The sequence below is a fragment of the Cottoperca gobio genome, chromosome 14 (assembly GCF_900634415.1).
Source record: "Cottoperca gobio chromosome 14, fCotGob3.1, whole genome shotgun sequence".
In the NCBI taxonomy this organism is placed as follows: Eukaryota; Metazoa; Chordata; class Actinopteri; order Perciformes; family Bovichtidae; genus Cottoperca; species Cottoperca gobio.
The window spans coordinates 16411253-16432121 of NC_041368.1; the positions used below are offsets into that span (position 1 = coordinate 16411253).

The 20869-nt window shown below is 40.8% G+C and overlaps 1 protein-coding gene across 3 annotated transcripts; it reads right to left on the reverse strand.

Annotated features, from left to right (window-relative positions):
• Positions 1-144: 144 nt before the first annotated feature.
• On the reverse strand, positions 145-20450 carry fgf13b (fibroblast growth factor 13b). Of its 3 annotated transcripts, none has more exons than XM_029447806.1 (5): positions 19556-20450; positions 7718-7828; positions 4587-4690; positions 3133-3331; positions 145-1480 (listed from the first exon to the last, which is right to left on the reverse strand). In XM_029447806.1, exons 1-5 carry the CDS (start codon positions 19593-19595, stop codon positions 1341-1343), a joined length of 594 nt encoding a protein of 197 aa, XP_029303666.1. In that variant the 5' UTR covers positions 19596-20450; the 3' UTR covers positions 145-1340. The 3 variants fall into 3 exon arrangements, with proteins under 3 accessions (XP_029303666.1, XP_029303667.1, XP_029303664.1); XM_029447807.1 differs by lacking the exon at positions 19556-20450 and adding an exon at positions 12364-12418; XM_029447804.1 differs by lacking the exon at positions 19556-20450 and adding an exon at positions 8365-9263.
• Between the last annotated feature and the right edge of the window lie 419 nt (positions 20451-20869).

Consider the following 20869-nt stretch of genomic DNA (forward strand, 5'->3'; position numbering starts at 1 on the left):
GCAAAATGAAGTAAAACAAAAGAAACATGTTTTTTCCCACGTCTCCTTTGTAGCCTGCATGGGCAAACATAGTTTTGTAATCTGGACTCAAAGCATGGCACCAACACAAGACAATAAAACAAGACCATAGCTTCTTTAGAAATAGTTTATTTAGTGCATTTCTAGTTTGTTCACAGCAGGAACCAAAATAGTAAGTTAATCTGTGCTCCCATTGGTCCAGGTGTTCCTGGTTCTGGTCCAACACCATTGGTCCATTCATGTTCTGGTGCAATACTATTGGTCCAGTAGTGTTCCAACACCCTCCTATTGGTTCACTAGTGTTCTGGTATGACACTATTGGCTCACTAGTGTTCTCTTAAGGTCAGGAACACGTAAGACCAGAAAAAAAAATGACCTTCAGCATGCTGCTACTGAGCAGAGGTCCACAAGCTTCCATGCAACAACGAACAAACAAACAAACAGCAAGGGGACAACGACAACAAACGTAAAGATAAACAACAGCATTGCTTGTAAGAAGTAAGCATGGAAGCATATACAGTAAACCTAATTTTAACCTGTTAAAGCCCTCAGGAGGTTTGTCTGATATACGACAGATCTTAAAAAGGTAAAATCCTCCCCCCGTCCCCCACCCCCCAGACACATGCGCGCACACACTCGCTTGCCCACACACGCACATCACTCCTACTGCAAGCACAGCGTGTACTTGACCACTCGCGCGCGCACACACACACACACACACACACAGGCACACCTGCATGCAAACAAATGATCAGTCCTCATAAGTGTACATGGAATACATACGTCATTTTTAAAAATATGACTTAACCCCATGAGCTCTGTGTAAACATAGCATATGGTAGAATAGATAAATACTTCCTTCCTTCCTTTGTCACTAACTTTCTTGCCACTTTTTTCCTTTTCGCCTGCGATAACATAGTTAATACTTGGACTCTTTGGTTCTCTGTAACAGTCTGTTTATCTGGATATGTGACTGACTGACTCTCTCTATCCCTCTTGTCGCACTCCTTCTCCCTCCCTCGTTCTCTCTGGGTATCATACAGTGGGAAGAGTAGTCAAGGGAAGAGATTCACAGGTCCTGTCCCTCTGCACACCAGAGCAGCAGAGGCAGACGGATTGATTGTCCTTGATTTATTTACATCACAGTCAGTCACAGTTGGCTCCGTAAGTGGAAGAACACACTCTTGTCCTCCTTCCTTATTCTCCTCGCCTTCTCCTACCCCTCACCAGCCTGATGTGTGGGCATGTCGGCCTGAGATCTGTGTGTGTGTGTGTGTGTGTGTGTGTGTCTGTGGGTGTGTGTGTGTGTGAGGGGTGGGGGGCTAGGATAAGTCATTGTTGCTGGGCGACTTCCCTCCGCCGTTGAGTAGGGCCGAAGCGCTGCGACTCTTGGTCGGTGTGCCGCTGCCTGACCGTGAGAGTTCTGTCAGGTCATGGAGAGAGGGCTCCCTATACATGGCCACTGCACACACACACACAAAAACACAGGAGACAAGAATCATTGATTAAATTATTAATCAAGTTGTTGGTCTGACTCAATCTCTCAGGTTTGGTATGCATGCCTTGTTCAGGCTGTTGGGCACATTTAGTTCCCCTGCACGTAGATCAGAATTCCTGCAACGCTGAGCTGTAAACCTACAATAGCTTTTTTTTGCCCCCTCTCGAATGCATCATTGGCATAAATCAACCTCTAAGTTTTAAGCCTGTTAGAAAACAGTTGCCTATTTACACACAAAGCAGGTACAGAGCAACATTAGCATTAATTTGTATTCATGTTTGTGTCCAATATTCATTCTCCTTTTAGCTTTGCCCTCCACTAATGGCGTGCAGCTGGTTTTTATAGCTGCCTTTCAAAGCAGCGAAAGCAGTCATGTGATCCCTTGTTACTATACATTACAACTATTGATCAAAGCCCATCTTCTATTTTTCTCTCCCGCTTTATGTGTGTTGTTCTTCATTGCTCTAGTTCCAAAATAATTTTGTGCGTTTTCATTTTGATGTAGCACGCCGTGTCTTTGAGGAAGTGCTTTCAGCCCTGTCTTTAGAAGCCAGGTCTCCCATGGGAAAGACAAAAACACATTTTTGTATTAATCTATTAAAAGAAGATGAGTGCAGGAGGGTGATGGACTGTAAGTAAGTCCAGGAAGCTAGACTCTTTTCAGTTGACAGTCTGAGTTTTTTTTAGTAATGAGCTCTCAAAGTCATGAAAAATGCATTCTCATAAATATGTCATAATTCTGTACCCATCTAAATCTATTGTGAACATATGTTAGGATTTTCTTATTTTGGGCAAAACAAAGCATTCTTTCAGATAAGAGACCGTGTGATTTGACATATTCACATGCATCAATCAGACTACAGCAAAATGACAATCAGAGTCAAAGTCTGACGGCTTGTGGTGGATTGTTTGCTTATGACGCCACTGTCAATCAAATCTGATCAAAGCACACCTGCAGAGACCTGATGAAGCAGATTTAGCTTTTGAATTTAAAATTTCATAAACTTAAGGACAAGTGATATTATTTTCCGTTCCGCTGTCGCAAAGACAACCGGATTGCTTTCCGTTTTCCTCAAAAGCCTAGCAACTACCAGCAACACTGACGGGACACACTGCATTTTGTTTTCAACACTTTTGTTGTTTCACCGCCATTTCCACTACTGGGGAAAGTAACCAAATAACTTGCATTGATACTCTTTGGTAAATGGGAATAGATATCGATACTCCATACTCTTCCTCTTACTCTTGTTTTGATCGTGCAATGTTTGACGCTCTTTGTTTCGTCCCGTAAATAAAGCCTTCATTCTCGGTGGCAGACAGAATTGCAGAGTGAAAGCGAGGCTTATAGGAAACTAATTTAAACGCTAATGGTGTCATTATTCTACAGCCATTACATTGTGCAATCAACATTTACTTCATAATAAGTTAAAGTGTCTATTACCACTTTAAAGTTAGAGACATTCTTTTGTTTTCTGGAGCTTTAAATGTGTTTTTTAAGTTGTTTAAGTTTAGAAATATTTCTAATACTACAGCAGAATGAAAGTCTGAACTTAAGCATGTTGCTGTTTGTGAGACGTTGAGCTACAAAGTGCGCTTCACTCCCCTACTAGCCTTACCTTTGAGCGGTTTCGGTATGAAGTGTGCGGCGGCCTTGTTCTTCTTGACGTGGTTCCCCTTCATGCTTCCCCCCTCCTTGTTGAGTCCGAGGTACCAGGCCCGACCTGAGGCCTGCTGCCGGTACAGCATGGAGGAGTAGGTGACGTAGTAGTTCTCAAACACCGACTCCTTGAACTTACACTCCGGGGTAAAATGTTCCTGAGGGGAAAGTGTGACAAATATTAGAACAAATAATGAGAGAAAGGAGATTAAGTAGACTTGGAGAGGTGGGTGGGTGGGGGGGGGGGGCTTAGCCGCAGAGAAGGAGACCCAGAAGGTTTCCTCCATATTGCCATCAGTGAATTCATCCATCAGTTGCTCCGCTGTTTGAATCATTATCTCGGCCGCGTCTCGGAGAACAAACTGCACCGACTTAGGACAGCTGACATTTGCATTTTCTTATTCCTGCATCTCCATGGCAACTGGCTACTCCCTTGAATACCAACCAGCCCGCTGAGAGAAAGACGACACTCAGGAAAGATCCAGAAAGAATCTCTCCTTCATCCAATTTGTAATTAAGTTTCGTGTATGTATGATCTTCAAATGCATTGAGTACAAGTAGACGGACAGATGTATCTCTAAAGATCTTGTGTTTGTGTATTTAATATCAGGGGAGAAGATGATGTGACCGATATGAGTGTTATGACTGAGGCATAGCATGCAGGACTGGACATGATGGGTCAGATATTGTGGAGGTGTACGTGCCTGCGAGGGCGTAGCAGCGTGGATGTTATTACTTCGAGGTGTGGGCCATTTTTCCATTTCCTCTTGGTTAGTTTTCATCTTTTAGTCTCGCAGGCTTGTTTAGATTGCTAGAAGTGCGCGTTATTATCGTTGATTCTTTTTTGTTATTGCAGCTACAACACCCACCATCCACGCTCAAGAGCTAAAGTGAGGCACTCAATGCACTGCACTGCCGCCAACACTGATCGGTCTGAGGAAATAGATGCACAGTGGGGATGTATGTGTAAATCTAGCTGGAAAAGCATAAAAACACATTTCAGATCCGTGTGTAAATGAACCGAAAGTAAGCTTCCTATCAAAGAATGACTAAAGGGAGATACGCAAAAGGAGGCTGGAGGATGATCTGCCATCAATCCCGTGAAGCCACAACATCAGTAGTTAGATAAGGGAGGCTCAGACGCTGGATTATAACACCCAGTGGCAGCTGACTCACAAGGCAACACTGTAGTTAAAGTATTGAAGTGATTATAGGATGATAATCACACTGGCCACACTGAGAGCTGCTGCTTCATTACCTCAACCCAAAGAAGAGATTTCAGTCCCTAATAGTTTCTAATGATGATGATGATGGTGTTAGTCTCTGTGTGTGTGTGTGTGTGTGTGTGTGTGTGTGTGTGTGTGTGTGTGTGTGTGTGTGTGTGTGTGTGTGTGTGTGTGTGTGGTGACCTACAGATGTGTAGAGAAAGCCTTCGTTGTTCATCGCCAGATACAGTTTGGTCTGGACGCCCTGGATGGCCACCACACGAAGCCCCACTGGGATCAGGTTGAACACAGCTACGTATGCACAAATAAACACACACAAATAAACACATGACAAACACACAGATGGCAAACAAACACGCTCGCACAGAGAAAAAACGGGGAGAAACATCCTCATCAATATCAGTGTAGCATCTGGTACGATGACACCTCCATTTTGCAACAGAGAGGCTATTTCACAAGGTCAGTCACGCGCTAAGGCCGCTGAATAACACTAATCGTTTAGTGGCCGTCAAGTCAGGGTGGAAAAACATTTGGCAATGACAAGTTTCATGAGTAAAGATACAGCGTGGGAGTTAACGGCTCTTTCTATTATTATTAATAAATATCTTTCCACTGAAGCTATAACTCAGGATTATTTACACAACAGCTCATCTGTCAAATATGTTTTGTATTAATCGATTAATCATTTGGTCTATGAAATATCAGAAGGTGGTGAAACATAACCTGAAGGTGATACCTGTTTAAATGTCTATTGGACAAATGTATAAATAATTTAAAGGGGACATATAATGCTCATTTTCAAGTTCGTACTTGTTTTATGGGTTTCTAATAGAAACACGTTTATATGCTTTAACTTTCATAAAAACACATTATTATTCTCATACCGTCTGTCTGAATATCCCTGTGTTCACCCTCTGTCTGAACCGCTCCGTTACAGCGCCTGTCTCTTTAAGCCCACCCCCCCTCCCCCCTGAAAAAGCCCAGTCTGCTCTGTCTTGCAAGAGCAATTCAACCAGTAGGTGGAGATACTCCGATGGGGGGAGGGGGGGGTCTGTATATGCTAATGAGTCTGCATGTGACGTAGGAAGGGGAGCCATGTTTTTGAGACAGCCCACTAAAGGTTGTCTTATTTCACAGATGGTTGGCTGCAGATACAAACATGTATGGACTACTACTAGTATATACTATTACTATTAGAACATGTAGAGAAGAGATGTGTAGGCTTATTGACACTAGATGCTCATTACATAAACATTAAAGCACACTGATCTACTTTAAATGTATTTGCAGTAGAGTTATGACAATATTTTAGACCAATGTCGATATTACAACGATAATGTAGGGTTGACGATTGGTGCTTTCACAGAATATTTACACAGTAATGTGGATATAATTGACGTGTGGGTAAACAGCTAGAACAGTCTGGTAAATTTAGAAAATGACATCACTTTACTGTAAAGCCTTTAAAACAAGACAACACTGCTAAAATCCAAAATCTAAGCGGATACATATATCTATCTATAGATATACATATACCGTAGATATATATCGATATAGCCCAGCCGTACTTGGCAGGCCTGTCAGATAAACAGATAAAGCATCTAATGTGGCAAAACGAGTATAGTGTAGATGTACAGCTTTATCACAAACACATTTGTGGGTGTATAGAAAGAATTACGTCACAGCACTGATACTCTCCATCATTGTTGTTTTTGTTGTTGTTGTTCTCTTCGCTGGTGTGCATTCAGTTCTCACAAGCACAAAAGTTATTTATGTGTTTCTAAGGTGGCTCCGTAGCAGGGACATAATTATTCCGGGCAATTTGATGAGCCAGGCTCTTGTTTAATTACAACCATTTAGCCAACCATGTTTTCTTTTCTTTTTTATAATGACTGCGGTTATATAGAGATGTGGATTACATGGATTATCCATTGAAACCCAGTCACAGTCGACTGATTTCACGCGGGTGGGCGTCTACATGATGTATACACCATGTAATTGTCTAATTAAAGAGCACGCAACCTTTGTAGCTGCGTCTATTTGTTAGTACACACAATAGTTGGTGGCCTGAGAAGTAGCAGAGATTAATGCGTGATGCTGGCAGCTGGCAACACCAACTGTGCACGAGGAGGAGAGTGATTACTGTCTGAACCACAACAGCAGAATTCAATTAGTCGTGTCAATCATGCCTTGTAGAGTGAGTGTATCTGTGTGTGTGTGTGTGTGTGTGTGTGTGTGTGTGTGTGTGTGTGTGTGTGTGTGTCTGTGTGTTTGTGTGTGTGTGTGTGTGTGAGAAAGAGATGGAGCAAATGAGAGAAAATGTGCTCACTTGATCAGTAGTATGTTTTGCGATGTGCATTCTGTGGAATGTGAAGAGATTTTAATGGATTTTTTTCTGAGGAAATCTTTAACGCAGATACTTTAGATGATATCATCTGACATTTGAAGGAAAAGCAGCCACCAGTTTCCTAATTAAATGAACACTTGACATGTTGCTGACTGAGTGACTGAGATTAAATTTCCCACATCAGACAGATTTTCTCAGAGTGAAGTTTATCATTAAATTGGATTCAAACTGGTTTTGGGTGATAACACCAAAGTGGACAAAATGAGAATTAAACTAAATCCGACATTGCTAGATATTGAACCTTCAATATGTTCTATTGTACCTTAAGTAATATTGAATATTGAGATCAAAAGAAAGCATGGTTTCAGTTTCTACTGTACCTGTAATATGTGCTTATCTTATTTTATCTTCCTTTGCTTTATAAGTAAAGCACATTGAGGTATTACTACATATGATGACACTCATTTTCAATGTACCAGGACATGAAGTTAACATGCGTTTTTACCAGCGTTGGAGTAACGCATATTTGTCTTTGCATTAATAGTAACTTAAGCTCTCTAAATATGAAACAATGAGTTGATTAATCGATTGACAAAATCGAAATAATCATGATAACAGATTTGTCATTTTCCCATTCAAAGATATCAAACATTTTTGGTTCCAGTTTCTCAAACATGATGATTTGATGCTTGTCTTTATCTTATAGGATAGTTACCTGAATACCTTTTGGTGTTTGGACTGTTGGCCAGATAAAACAAGCATTTTGAAGATGTCACCTTGGACATATTCTGACATTATATAGACAAAACGATTAATCGGTTAATAGGGAAAGTTTTCAGCAGATAAGGCTTATCAGTTGCAGCCCTAGTTGATTTATGAAAAAGAAGGCAGAATACGAAATTCAGAGATTATGGAAAAATGTGGATGGCCAGTATTTTTTTTATACGTGTAAAGGTCAGAGTTAGACTTACCGTAGGTGCTGTCTTCATCCTTTGTCCCATCAATGGTGCCATCAGGCTGCATCTGCAGCTGGAAGCCCTGGCTACTGGAAAGCCTGGTCACAATGCCCTTTAACTGGGGCTCTGAGAGGAGCAGAGGAGAGGAGACACATCAACGGCATTCACTCCTTATCATGCGATCACATGTATCAAATCCAGCAATTGCCATGAAGCCAGAAGAATCATTTGGAAAATAAGCTGTTTATGTTTCCAATCACAGGGCCTCAAGGGCCCAATATCGATCCCTGACCCCTGTACACTGTGGCGCACATACAAATCAAAAATAATTGACAGATGAAACGTGAGAGCAGGAGTAGCTCCAGCTCTGCTTAAATTGGGATCCTGCTTTATTGAGATCTCCATCAGCTGTCGCAGACACATGCTGCTACAACACTTTGCTGCGGGACTACACAAAGTTATTCACATGTGATGTTTGTGGTCATGCAACAGCATTAATTCCTGAGCCCATGCCAAGAGGAGGGTGACGAATGATGAAGAGATGAAGGACCAGCCTCAGTGATGAGAGAAAATGGTGTTTGTTGGAGGTGATGATGGCAATGATGCTGCTGGTGAAGATGGTTGAGGTGGCTTTCCCACTTTTCTCTCCCCCTCTATCCCACCTGGAGGTCGCCTTCTCTTCCGTTTCTTCCTCGATCCAAACAATTTGACACGCGAGAACACGTTCAGTTTGCTCGGTTTCTCATTTGTGCCTTTGCTGTTGCTCGGGCTGACGCTACCGCGGCAAGCATTCGCCTTCTCCCTCGCCTGCCGCTTCTGGCGGATCAGGGAGCTTGCGATAGCCGCTGCCCGGGACATGTTCCCACGGTGGAGTGAAACAAGACTGCGCGTCCCGCTTGGGAGGGACGGAGGGTGTTCACAGATAAGACGATGGGGGTGTGTGGAGCGCGGAGAGGGTGTCTACACCACCCACGGCTCAGTTCGCATCACACACCGGCCGCTGCAGTCTTGTGATTTTAAAAAGCGTCCAGAATCCTCCATCGGTGCGTCCTGGCGCTTCATTGAAGTCCTTAAACAAATCCAGTAATCTGCCAGTGAGAGAGCGTTAACGACGCAGCCTCACGTCCCCCAAGGGGTCCGAGTGGCAAAAGCTGTCTAAGTGATTCCCCCTCAGGTGATTCTGCTGGCTGTCCCGATAGAGCGTGGAGGAAGAAGAGGGGGCGCGTGGGGATCCAGTCCGGGTTCAAGTGGCGAATCAACAGCTTATAAACTGGTGCGAAGGACACCAGGGGTTGTTGCGATGATCACTGCAGCGGCTGCTTCCTCTTCTTCTTCTTCTTCTTCTGCTCTGCACCGCTCCCCCGGCGATGCTCCGCACGTCGACGATGTCTGTGACAAAAATGCAGCAGCCGGAACGTTTGTCAATGAAACAGCTCAACGGGAAAGGGTCCATGAAGTAGCCGTGCCGTTCATAAAACTGCTGCAGCCCTGCCCGCCCCGAGGAAGAAGAACGAGGAGGGTGGTGGGAGGAGGTGGGGGTGTGCATGTGTGTACGTGTGTACGTGTTATATGTATGTGTGTGTGGTTTTTTTTTGGGGAGGGGGTCGAATGGCGATGGGGTGTGATGAGTGCCGTTAGCTCTTCCTCATAAGGCACCTGTAGCCCTGAACCCCACGTGGCATGATATTTACATGTTCCACTCAATACTGATGTGTGATAGGCAGGGAGATTGAGAGGGGGGAGAGGGAGGGGAGATGTAATATAGGAGGTGGAGTGAGAAGAAAATTAACAGAGAAATGAGAGGGAGAGAGGAGAGAGACAGGTGAACTAATGAGAGGAGAAATAATGAAAAGGGGTGGGGGGCGTGGGGGAGAATATGAAATGAGATTTTGAGTGAACCTACAAATAGATTGGGAAAAGAGAAAGATGAATGAAAGAGAGGAGGCAAAAATGAAGAGAGGCAAAAGAGTGAGAGAGTGTGTGAGTAGGAGAGAGAGCAAGGGCTGGAGACAGAAATTATATATATGAGGAGGCATGAAAAAATAAAATATGAATAGAGATGAATTAAGTGAAGAGACAATAATGGAATGGAGAGGGAGAGATACCTACTGTGTGTGTGTGTGTGTGTGTGTGTGTGTGTGTGTGTGTGTGTGTGAGAGAGAGAGAGAGAGAGAGAGAGAGAGAGAGAGAGAGAGAGAGAGAGAGAGAAAGTGGAGAAAGGAGGGGCTCTCATCTTATTTTGGTGCAGAGGTTCACCACTGCTGAAAGGCTGCAGCGTGCAAGAAGAACGAAGTGAATAACGGAGACAGCACTTCAGTGCAGATGAGCTGTGTTGTTTTCTAGACGTTTTCTAGCACACATGCAGCAGCAATCGTCCAGCCCATGCATGTCGACTGGCCGCAGGCAGATACAGCTGCAACGGCGCATGGCAACTGCAACTCCAAGGAAGACGAGGCGGCGGACAAAGAGCCGTCTGACTCACAGCGGAGGTCGACCTGCGGCACCTGGCGCCCAGCAGCAGGCAGAGCCAACGCACGCTGTTGTTCGACAGTGGAAAAGGTAGTGAAAATCGATGGCTGGACAGCAAGAGGATGTGGTGAGCAGTAAATTACATGACTGAAGAGGAGGAAAAGTCAGTAAGCTGTAGCGCGCTGTGAGAATAAGGCAGTGGGTGGAGGAGAAGGTGATGGACTGTTGACAGAAACTGGGATCAGGAACTGGGCACTGAAGGAGAGCCTTTAGCCTCTCCTTGACTGAAGGAGTTGAAGTTACACCTGTGGCATCCTGGTTAGGTAAGATCCTCGTAAATGTACACATAAAAATACAGTTGGTGTTACCCACAGGCTGTGCACTCCCTGAGAGAGACGACACTTCAGCCATGAAATATTTCATAACCAGTCTGTGATGTCAACTAAAACATCAACATATGAAAGCAAACACGCACAACCACTGTAATGAAATGACTGAAAGCTAAGCCTTCATCTTTCATTTATGAGCTCTTTGCTTTTAAACCCACACCACGTGCCCCTAAAAGCAAAAGCAGCACAAATATGAGGTGACACATGTAACAATAGAAGCTGCAGGGAAAACAAACCAGATACAATGTGACTCTGGGGAACCGTTTCCTCACCCTTCTAGCTTTAAATCGGCACGGTAACACGTTTAAATGTGACAGAAAACACATGAATCAATAAGGGCATTAATGGAAACCCATAAACTGCCAAATAACACAGAGGGAAAGTATTATTAAGGGATTTGCGTGTAAACTTCTATAAGGTCTGGTTGCTGCTCCGCAGCGTCCCCTACATGCAGTAAGATTTGACAAAGATTGGAGAAGAGGGAGTTAATCTTGATATTGATAACTACATTATATTTAAAAGCAAATGTCCAGGGGAGCCCTTATGGGTGTGTGATTCTCAGTCAAGTTGTGAATGCCACTTAGAGTATAATCAGAAACCCAGCAGCACGCAGCAGTATTCATAATGGAGTTACACACAGGCATTCAGAAAAGTAGGCCATCAAAAGCAGCAGTGAACAGTGTGATACATCTTTACAATAGGGCTGCAACTAACGACTAAAATAACGGTCGATTAATCTGCCGATTATTTTCTGGATTAATCGATTTAATTAAAAAAAAATCAGATTTTTTTTTAAAATTTTTAAAACATCCATCCCAATTTATTTTAGTCAAATGTGATATCTTTAAATGTATTGCTTTGTCAAAGATATTCAGTTTACTATGTTTTAAAACAGAGAAAAGCAGGAAATGAAAATACTTCAATGATTAATCGATTATCAAAATAGCAATTATTTTTATGTTAAAAATCATTGAACAAATGTGTGCATCTTTTGAAAGAACTATTAAAATATTAAATGTTAGTTAAAAAGCTATTTTAGTGGAGTACACGGTGTCAGAAACCATCAATCAGGCCAACATGGATTTTGACAGTAAAGGGATAAGTGTAAAGAGCTGAGACTTTTTGATTCAGGGCGTTGGTGTAAACTCATTTTAAGCCAATTGAAGAATTTATTTAGCGCTCCCAACCTGAGACTTCTGTTAAGTCCTCTAAAAATGTTTAAAGTTGGAGTTGTCAGCCCTGTGAGCGTGGAGCACACGATGCAAGTCCATGGTCTCAATTCCTGAAATGCTTTAAAGATAAATCTCAAAGATTCTAAGGATACAACACAATATTAATCGGAGCCTAAACTACTAGAGCATGCATTATGTATATATGTTAATGAGGGCATGTATCTTACAAAACGTATTTTGTTTGGAGTGGAGCAGCCTCTGTCAGCAGCAGGGCGCGCCCGGCCCTGCTTTCAGCACCACGGACAGCGCTTCAAATTTGAACTCGAGTTTGAGTTTTTAGTTTATAAAATAATGTTAAACTGATATCAATAGCAACTTTATAAAAAACAAAAATGTAATATTTTAAGAACATGTTAAGATAAAAAATAAAAACGATCTGTAACATAAAAAAAGCAGTATTTTAGAAAAATCCATAAATTCTTCTCCCCTATAACAGCATATTCCCAAAGCTTTTTATACAAAGTGCCGAGTTGTGCTATTTTTTTACAGAGGTGCCTTTTAAGAATTATGTAGCAGATTTACTTCAGGCAAATCTCGTTATTTAATTGAGACAGTTCCCCCCCGGTCCTACCTGAGGTCGATCGGCGGAGAGGGAAACTCATGCTGCCCTCGTGGAGCTCCGGAGCCTTGTGCTCATGGCTTTTCGCACTTCCTGTTGTGCGCTGCTTCACGAAAAGAGGAGGAATTACCGAAGTTCAAAGCTGAGAATTCTCCACGGCATTGGATCCATTAAGACCGCGCACATGGCGTTGACGAAAGATCATTACAGAACATTAGAGACCATTACGCCTTTGGAACCAGTCATTAATGATTCATCGCAAGGCCCCGCTGATCTGGCACAATAAGAGAGAGAGGGAGCCAGGAGGCCGTTTCCAAATTCAAGGATCTCTGAGTGTGTTTGTGTACTTGTAAAGACTCACTATCCCCTAACTTTAACCAGGCACACTCTATGAATCCATACCCTTTATCCAAAAACCTAAATATAACAACCATGTATTTCTCCTTGCCAGATAAAAAAAAAAAGTTTTCTCTACTCTAGTTGCAGCGTTTGTGTCACAGTATTTCTACATGTATACATCGCCCTGAAAACACAGTTAAGTACTGCAATTGACGATTATTTACATCATCAATTAATCTGCAGATCATGTTCTTGATTGATTAATCACTTAGTCTTTGAAATGTACAAATTAAATGCCTTACAGTTTCTTAAAGCTGAAGGTTGTGTCATCAAATTGCATATTTCCCCCATTCCTAAAACCAAACTTCAACCAACTTCAAGTCCATGTAAAATGGAATAAGACCAATAAAAGCAGCACACGAGGGAATGTTTGCCATATTATGTTTCTGTTGAACGACTAATGGGTCAATCAACAAATCCTTTTAGTTCTAACTCAGTTAAAAAACTGTGAAAGTCAGACCACTGTAAAAGCGTTGACTTGGCATTTAGCCTAATATGACTTTGTGGAGTAAACCTGTGTTTGGGATTGTGATGTATTGCTCTCACTGCCTTCAAATGGAGCATCAACAGAAAATGACAAGACTAAGGAAACATTGAGATTATGTATACCAAACACAAGCAAGTGAGCCGTACCTTCAAACTACCTCCAACCTAAACGTTTTTTCTCTCACAAAATATATTTAATAATAGTATAGATACCAAACTTTCCAAAAATACAAAATAAGCCAAGTGGAAATTTGGGCAAATGTTGCACTCAATACTCAAATAAAAATCAAATTAAATAAAAATGGATATTTCCCTTTGATGGAATAATCCAGCCATTAAAATAACAGTTTTATTATTCCATATACTGTGAACATCATATCGCTTCACTGGAATAAGATGATGCAGATAATATAAACTGCTTTCATGTTGGAATAAGGTCATTTACAAACTTTAAAACTGCTTAAGGGGACACAAAGGGAAAGGAGTCTATAACCCTCATCCACACCTTGGAAAAAAAGTAAGAATGTCCTTGATTTGAATGATTCTTTTAAATTGAGGCAAACTCACCCAGCACACACATAAATACAGAAACCCACACGTCTAATGGCTTTGCATTATATCTCTCTGTGGGTGTGCGGGTTATCCTCAATGCACACCATCATAGTACATTAATAGTGTATATAGTAACCACACTCAGAGCAATGCAGCCAGGCCTCCCATAACTCTGTATTATCAGCCCATTACATTATTGTGCTCTTACAATGCTTCCAACAGCATCCATATTACTGAGATGATACAGAAATTATTACAGATTGCAGAGTGTGTGTTGCTTGCATATCCTGCAGTACAGGAGCCTATAAAAGCCATTGAAGGCAGTGAAGCAGGATGTTGCCGGAGAACATGTCCACTCAGCAACTTAATGCAAAACTACTAGAAAAAGAAACATCAAATGTATCTGAGAAAATCATCTTTGAAATAAATCTGCTTCCTATTCTGTTTTCCCAAATCTCTGTGAGGCTACAAAAAACAATATTTTCAGGGAAATAATGTTATTGTTGTTTAAGCATAATTGTATTCTTATGCTGTGGCTTCCTGTGATAAGGAAATTACTCTGTTAGATCAAGCAGATGCATTGGCAGGGTCACTGTGCCTGTGGTCAGAGTTACACAGTTTATTTTCTTTCTTTCTTTTTTCTGTTTGTCTCAACTGAACTGAAATACCCCTCCAGCTTTGAACAGATGCATCACGCCTCCCAAAACAAGCTTTGTAACCTTGGCCTGAAATAGCGAGCCACAAAGATGGCAGCAGGTACGTGTTGGCAAAGGTTCCTAAGCCCACAGCCCGGGCAGGTAGCCAGTATCCAAACAGTAGTCTATTAAAAAGAAAAACTCAATTAAGTTTCCTTTCAGATTTTGGAGAGCATCATTCTATACAAGTGATTTACATTAGCAGCCACTAGATGGCGCCATATTATCAGATAACAGAAACATTAAGTGTGAGCCAACATGTTTATCTTCCTTTCCTCATGTGCACCAACACAGTCTAAATAGTTCTATCTCTCACCTCTAACAATAATAATAATAATAATAATAATAATAATAATAATAATAATAATAATAATAATAATAATAATAATGATAATAATAATAATAATAATAATAATAATAATAATAATAATGATAATAATAATGATAATAATAATAATAATGATAATAATAATGATAATGATAATAATAATAATAATAATAATAATAATGATAATAATAATAATAATAATAATAATAATAATGATAATGATAATGATAATGATAATAATAATAATAATAATAATAATAATAATGATAATAATAACAATAATAATAATGATAATAATAATAATAATAATAATGCATTTGTTTTACTGCCATGCTTATGTTGACATTGTATAAACAATTAAGTAATGCAAAGATCGATGTAGCATAGAAGAAAACAATAAAGGGTAAACATTTTAAAACTTTTATCAGAACTTTTTTTGCAAAAAATGCATCCTTGGCACATTTTTATTTTCATCTATACTTCATATACTACCAAAACTACCAGGAGTCCCACACTCAGTCAAATTTGCAATGAAATGTTTCACATTTTTTATATGACGTCACACAAAGTACTCCTAAATTATAGAGCCATAGCTAGATAGATGTTTGGTCTCCTCGTGATATTAACAACCAACAAATGAAACTACCTTCAAGGTAATAATCTCAACTGTGGGCACGTAACATGAATTTGTTGCTACAAATATTCCAGAAAGTTGTCTCTGTCAGTGATATGCCATAACAAGTGTGATTATAATGGAAAACATCATATTTTCAGGATCTAAATAGAAAAATAAATGTAAAAAATCTGTGTCATTATGAGATAACATTTGGAAAACATGTAGACTAATATAGAAAACAAGTATATAGCCTTATTAGCCTCACTCTCTGCGAGGCTGTATTATAGCCACAGCAGTGCTTTGAACTAAATGCTAAGATCGTTAGCAGTACAGCTTTAACATGCTGATGTTTAGCAGGTATATTGTCTATTATGTTCCTCATCTTAGTTTAGTGCGTTAGCATACTAACATGTGCTTATTAGCACTAAACACAGAGTACAATAGAGGACGATGGCATTACTTTTGCAGGTATTTAGTCATAAACAGAAGTAACCAAAACAAATGGAAATGTGACCTGATGATGGTGCTATAAACGTCAGGGGATCCCCAAAGTTTTCACAATGCAAATGTGGTGCTTGTAGTGCTGACATCACTACATCAGTGAAAAGTCAAATTAGGGTCAGTGATCTATTGGATGGGTCTTAATTGCTGTGCAATGTTGACCTCTGCTGCCGTATTGCTGGGTCACAATCAGGGTTAATTAACAATAGTGTCTCCGTGGTGAATCCTCTCCTGCTGATTATTTATGAGTCCAAATACAGACACTGAAACACGCGCACTGAACCTCACGCACCCACACAAATGCACAAGCAGTTTTAATCCACATTTATAAGTCTAATCTCTTTTAAGAACAAGATGTTAATGAGTTCTTGTTCTACCCAAACTTAATCCGTAATGCCACTATTAAGCTATTGCATAAAGAAAAGAACAAGGTGACATATGACGCTGCATGTCTGTCCACCTGAGGGGGAGTGAGTCATTGCTGAAGATATTTTAGTCAAAAAGTACATCAGACTGTTTGATTGTAAGAGCAAACATTGCTGGTGTCTTTTGACTCTGTGTCACGTTGTGCTGCTTTAAATTATTCAGTGTAATGTGGCCTCAGTAATTGCTCAGTAACTTTTGATTTTTCACTACGACTTTGTCTCTTAAATTGTTATTTTTCCATGCAATACTTTGGAAAGCGTTAACTTGCATGTAGTTTATTGTTCAATATTTCATAATTAAAGACTGCGATTCAAAGCCATCTGTTCCAGTCATTTAGTTCTAGCTCACTATATACACTATGCAAAATATACACACCTGCACAAAGTAAAGAGCGCTTCAACAAATACTGCTGCATTTAAAAGTTCTGTTTTATTGAGACTACTATGGTATGTGGTGAAGTTGTACGGGGCAGCATTATACTGGAAGGTCTAATATTTTGGTGCCGCAATGCTTGGTGTCACAAAGGCAGAATTTATTGCAGGACTGTTGTATTGGAATCCGTTGTAATGTGCAAGAGATATTATAGTTCTGCTCTCTCAGTAGATACATCATCGCATAAAGCAGCTCTTATTGTCTATTGGCTTGCTTTTATTGCTTTTTCTGTTTATTGATGTGTGTATCATTTTAAAGGTGCTTTATGAGTAAAGGTTGCCATAAATAATCTTTATTACTATTCTGACAGCCGCAGCTAGTCTCATTGAACATTCTGTTGCTATAGCAACCTCTACTGGCACAGTTCCATAGCAGCTGAGGTTTAGCAGACCTGTCCTTTTTATGTCAGGACTGTGACCAGGAAACTATTTTGTTCCTGGTTTGTTAACTATTCTTTTCTCCGTTATGTAGCCTATACTGCTAAGCTAGCCCTGTTCGGCACTGTCTCAGAAGATCCCATTGAAAAGCTCAGGGAAGCGTCTGTACGCTGCTCTTTAACGGAGGTGAGGCCGTTAACCAGACGTGCATTTGCATAACCAACAAGTTAATCTTCATCGTTCAAGTCCTTTCTCTTTGTGAAACCGAAAAATACAGTGAAAAAACTTCAGATAAAACATAAATCTCATATTTGTCACTTGGCGAAGTTTGTGATAAAGCAGGGGTGTCAAACTCATTTTAGTTCAGGGGTCACATGCAGCACAATTTGATCTCAAGTGGGCCGGACCAGTAAAATCAGAGCATAATAACCTATAATTAATGACAACTCTAAATGTTTCCCTTCGTTTTAGTGCAAGAAAGTACAAGTACATTCTGAAAATGTTCAAACTTTTTGCAAAACATTATGAACAACCTGAAATTTCTTAAGAAAGAAAGGTGCACTTTCAACAATAGTATCAGTTTATCATTTACACATGTGTGTTACAACGTACTGATCACAGTGTATCTGCAAAGGCTTTTACTTTATGATCAAAACAACTAATTCATACACTTTGCAAAGTCATCCCAAGGGCTGGATTGGACCCCCTGGTGGGCCGGTTTTGGCCCGTGGGCCGCATTTTTGACACCCCTGTGTTAAAGTGTGGAATAGACTCATTGTTACCCCTTGTGGCCGTTGGGGGGGAAAACACCCAATACAACTGCAGTTCTCTCCAACCATCAGGTTCCAGTAGGCGTTTACGCCCCTTTGCCCTCAGGGGCCAGTAATAAGACCATTACGGCTTAATGACCCACATTGAGGGGAAGAAGACACCGCAACACAAAACTTAATTGGACAAGCAAAAGGGGGATTTATGCTTTATTGGAAAAAGAGTTGTCCGACTTGCGGCCCTTAGCTGCAGATGGTCTCCTCTCTCTCGCCCCCTTTCCTGTGGATCTATCTCGACTATCCAACAAAGGTGAAAAAAGCACTAAAAAGAATCTTAAAATAAATAAATGAGGGTTTGGAAAATGATCCGCCCGCTCGGTACACTCCATTACTCAGTCACACTGACTTCTCATCGCAACCCTTAAAACTTGAATTGCAAAAAATATTTTTGGACACAGTTTGTATCTTTCAAGGTATTTTTGTAATCACATGAATATTTACTAAAGAGTAGGCCTACACTTTACTCTTTTTATTTGTACTCTTATGGACTATAAGTGTACTGTCCGTGTTTACAACATGAGTTACTGTGGTACCCATGGGGGCTTGTGTTAACCCTCCACTGCTGATGTAGGAGGAAACAATGTAACTAATTTAATAATGACAACTTTTAATAAAATGTCCTTTTGTCTTCCTTTTTCCTAAATCTCTCATTGTTTTCTGATTTGTAATCCTTATCATTAAATAGTTGACCGGTACTGTTTCTGCAGTTTCTTAAAGATCCTCTGTTTTCATTTAAACATTAAACATGTCAAGAATTATTTTATGGAATGAGAATATTTTTAATAAGCAAACAAACAAAATTAGCATACTTAGTTGGCCTAAACACAGTTTAAAGGGCCTTAACCTTCCTCTATAAACGCTTTATTTTCATGTGTTTGGAGTCATTTTATTGTCCTTTAATTTATTAAGCTATATATGGACTTCATCTAATTGATTGCAATTAAATCCCTGCAGCTGCATCTCCCTGCTTTTGTTTTTTGTGAATGAATAATCTCATGAATAGACGCGGGCAACTCCCTTTTTTGTCTCCATGGCAATGATTGTTTCCCAGTTGCCATTGCGGTGTATCGCTCGTTGGTTTTATTGCTGTCCACAGGGGAGACAATTTATTCGTGTGTGCGCGCCGCTGAAATTACATCTGAGACCCACAAAGCCTTCTGTGGGGGGGAAATTGCCTATGTCAGTGAATTTATAATGGAGACATGTATTGGATGTTTCATCTTGAGCACATAGAAATAAACACCATGCAAGGTTTAAGGGTTAATACTGTACGATGCAAGACCCGTACAGAGAACAATGTGCTTACATCAACATAATTGATATATAACATAATTTTCTGGACGGGCTTGTATAACCTATTTGAAATATACGTCCAACGATATTTTAAAGTAGCCTAGTCCGTTTCATGTTTTCTGTATTGTGGGGACAATGGGGATAAGTGGCCAGCATGCTGATCTCAGCATCACCGCACAACCGGATTATTCCCTCTTTTGTTCGCACAATACCGAAATAAAAAATGCACAAGAACATCCCATTCTATGTGACTGGGGTTCATCTTCACTCACCTTTGGAGGCATCCTCTTTGCTTTTCGTTTTTCCGCTCATGAAGCACTGTCGCTGCTGCTGGTTGTTGAATCAAACTTCAAGTGACAGATGCAGGATCGCGGTTTTACTTTTTCATCCTCGTCAGATTTCTTAACAGTCCAACTATCTCCGTCCCTCTCTCTCTCTCTCTCTCTCTCTCTCTCTCTCTCTCTCTCTCTCTCTCTCTCTCTCTCTCTCTCTCTCTCTCTCTCTCTCTCTCTCTCTCTCTCCACAGTCGGACTCTATCTGAGGTCCCGTTGCGCTTTTAGATGCCAACATCCACCGGCAGGAGCGCTCCCAAACATGCACGCGCAAACACTGCACTCGCACGCGCACATTGAGAGACAAAGAAAAATGTCTCAAATAATAAGACAATCAAATCTGACTTCCTAAAGAAAGGATAATATGTACCACTTTTATAAGACTCCCTTTAATATAGGGATAACAAGCTGTAACTATTGTCTTTATTCATGTTTGATACATTATGTTTAGTTATAGAGCTGTTATTATTAACATTACAACTATTGCGTTGCCAGGTTGTGGAAAATCCTCCCAAAATCCCTAACTTCTAGCTCTTACTGACTTAAGAAGGTCACCATATTCACGAGGATGTCTTCAGTCCGATAATTGCAGATTCATCTGCAAACTCAGCAGTCTTACACTATGCAAATGTGTCAGTTTATTGATCATTAAATCAATTTGTGCTAGAAAATGGCTTTTTTAGCGAGGCAGAAGTTGGATACACTTGCATTTTATCTTGCCTGACAAATGCTGCTTCCTCCAGTGTATTTCACAGCTTCATTGTTATTTATTGGAAATAACTGTGAAAATGCTTAGGAATGACAAAGACAACTTGAAACCATGATCCTATTCAGTCTCCTCCTCTCTCCCTCAGTCTTCTCTTCTCTCATGCGCTCCGTGTTTTTTACAGCGCGGGAGAGAACAGTTAATAGAAATAACGGCCGAGAAGCGGCTTAGGAGAAAGAGCGCGCCTGACGAGCAAGAAAGGAGAAAGATAAGAGTCTCCTCTCCTCGTTCCGTGTTCTCTTCTCTTCGCTCCTCTCCTCTCCTCTCCTCTCCGTTCTTCTCTCCTCTCCTCTTCTCTTCTCTTCTCTTCTCTCCTCTCCTCTTCGTTCTCCTCTCCTCTCCTCTCCTCTCCTCTCCTCTCCTCTCCTCTTCTCTCCTCTTCGTTCTTCTCTCCTCTCCTCTCCTCTCCTCTCCGTTCTTCTCCTCTCCTCTCCTCTCCTCTCCTTTCTCCTCTCCTCTCCTCTCCTCTCCTCCTCTCTTTTACACTC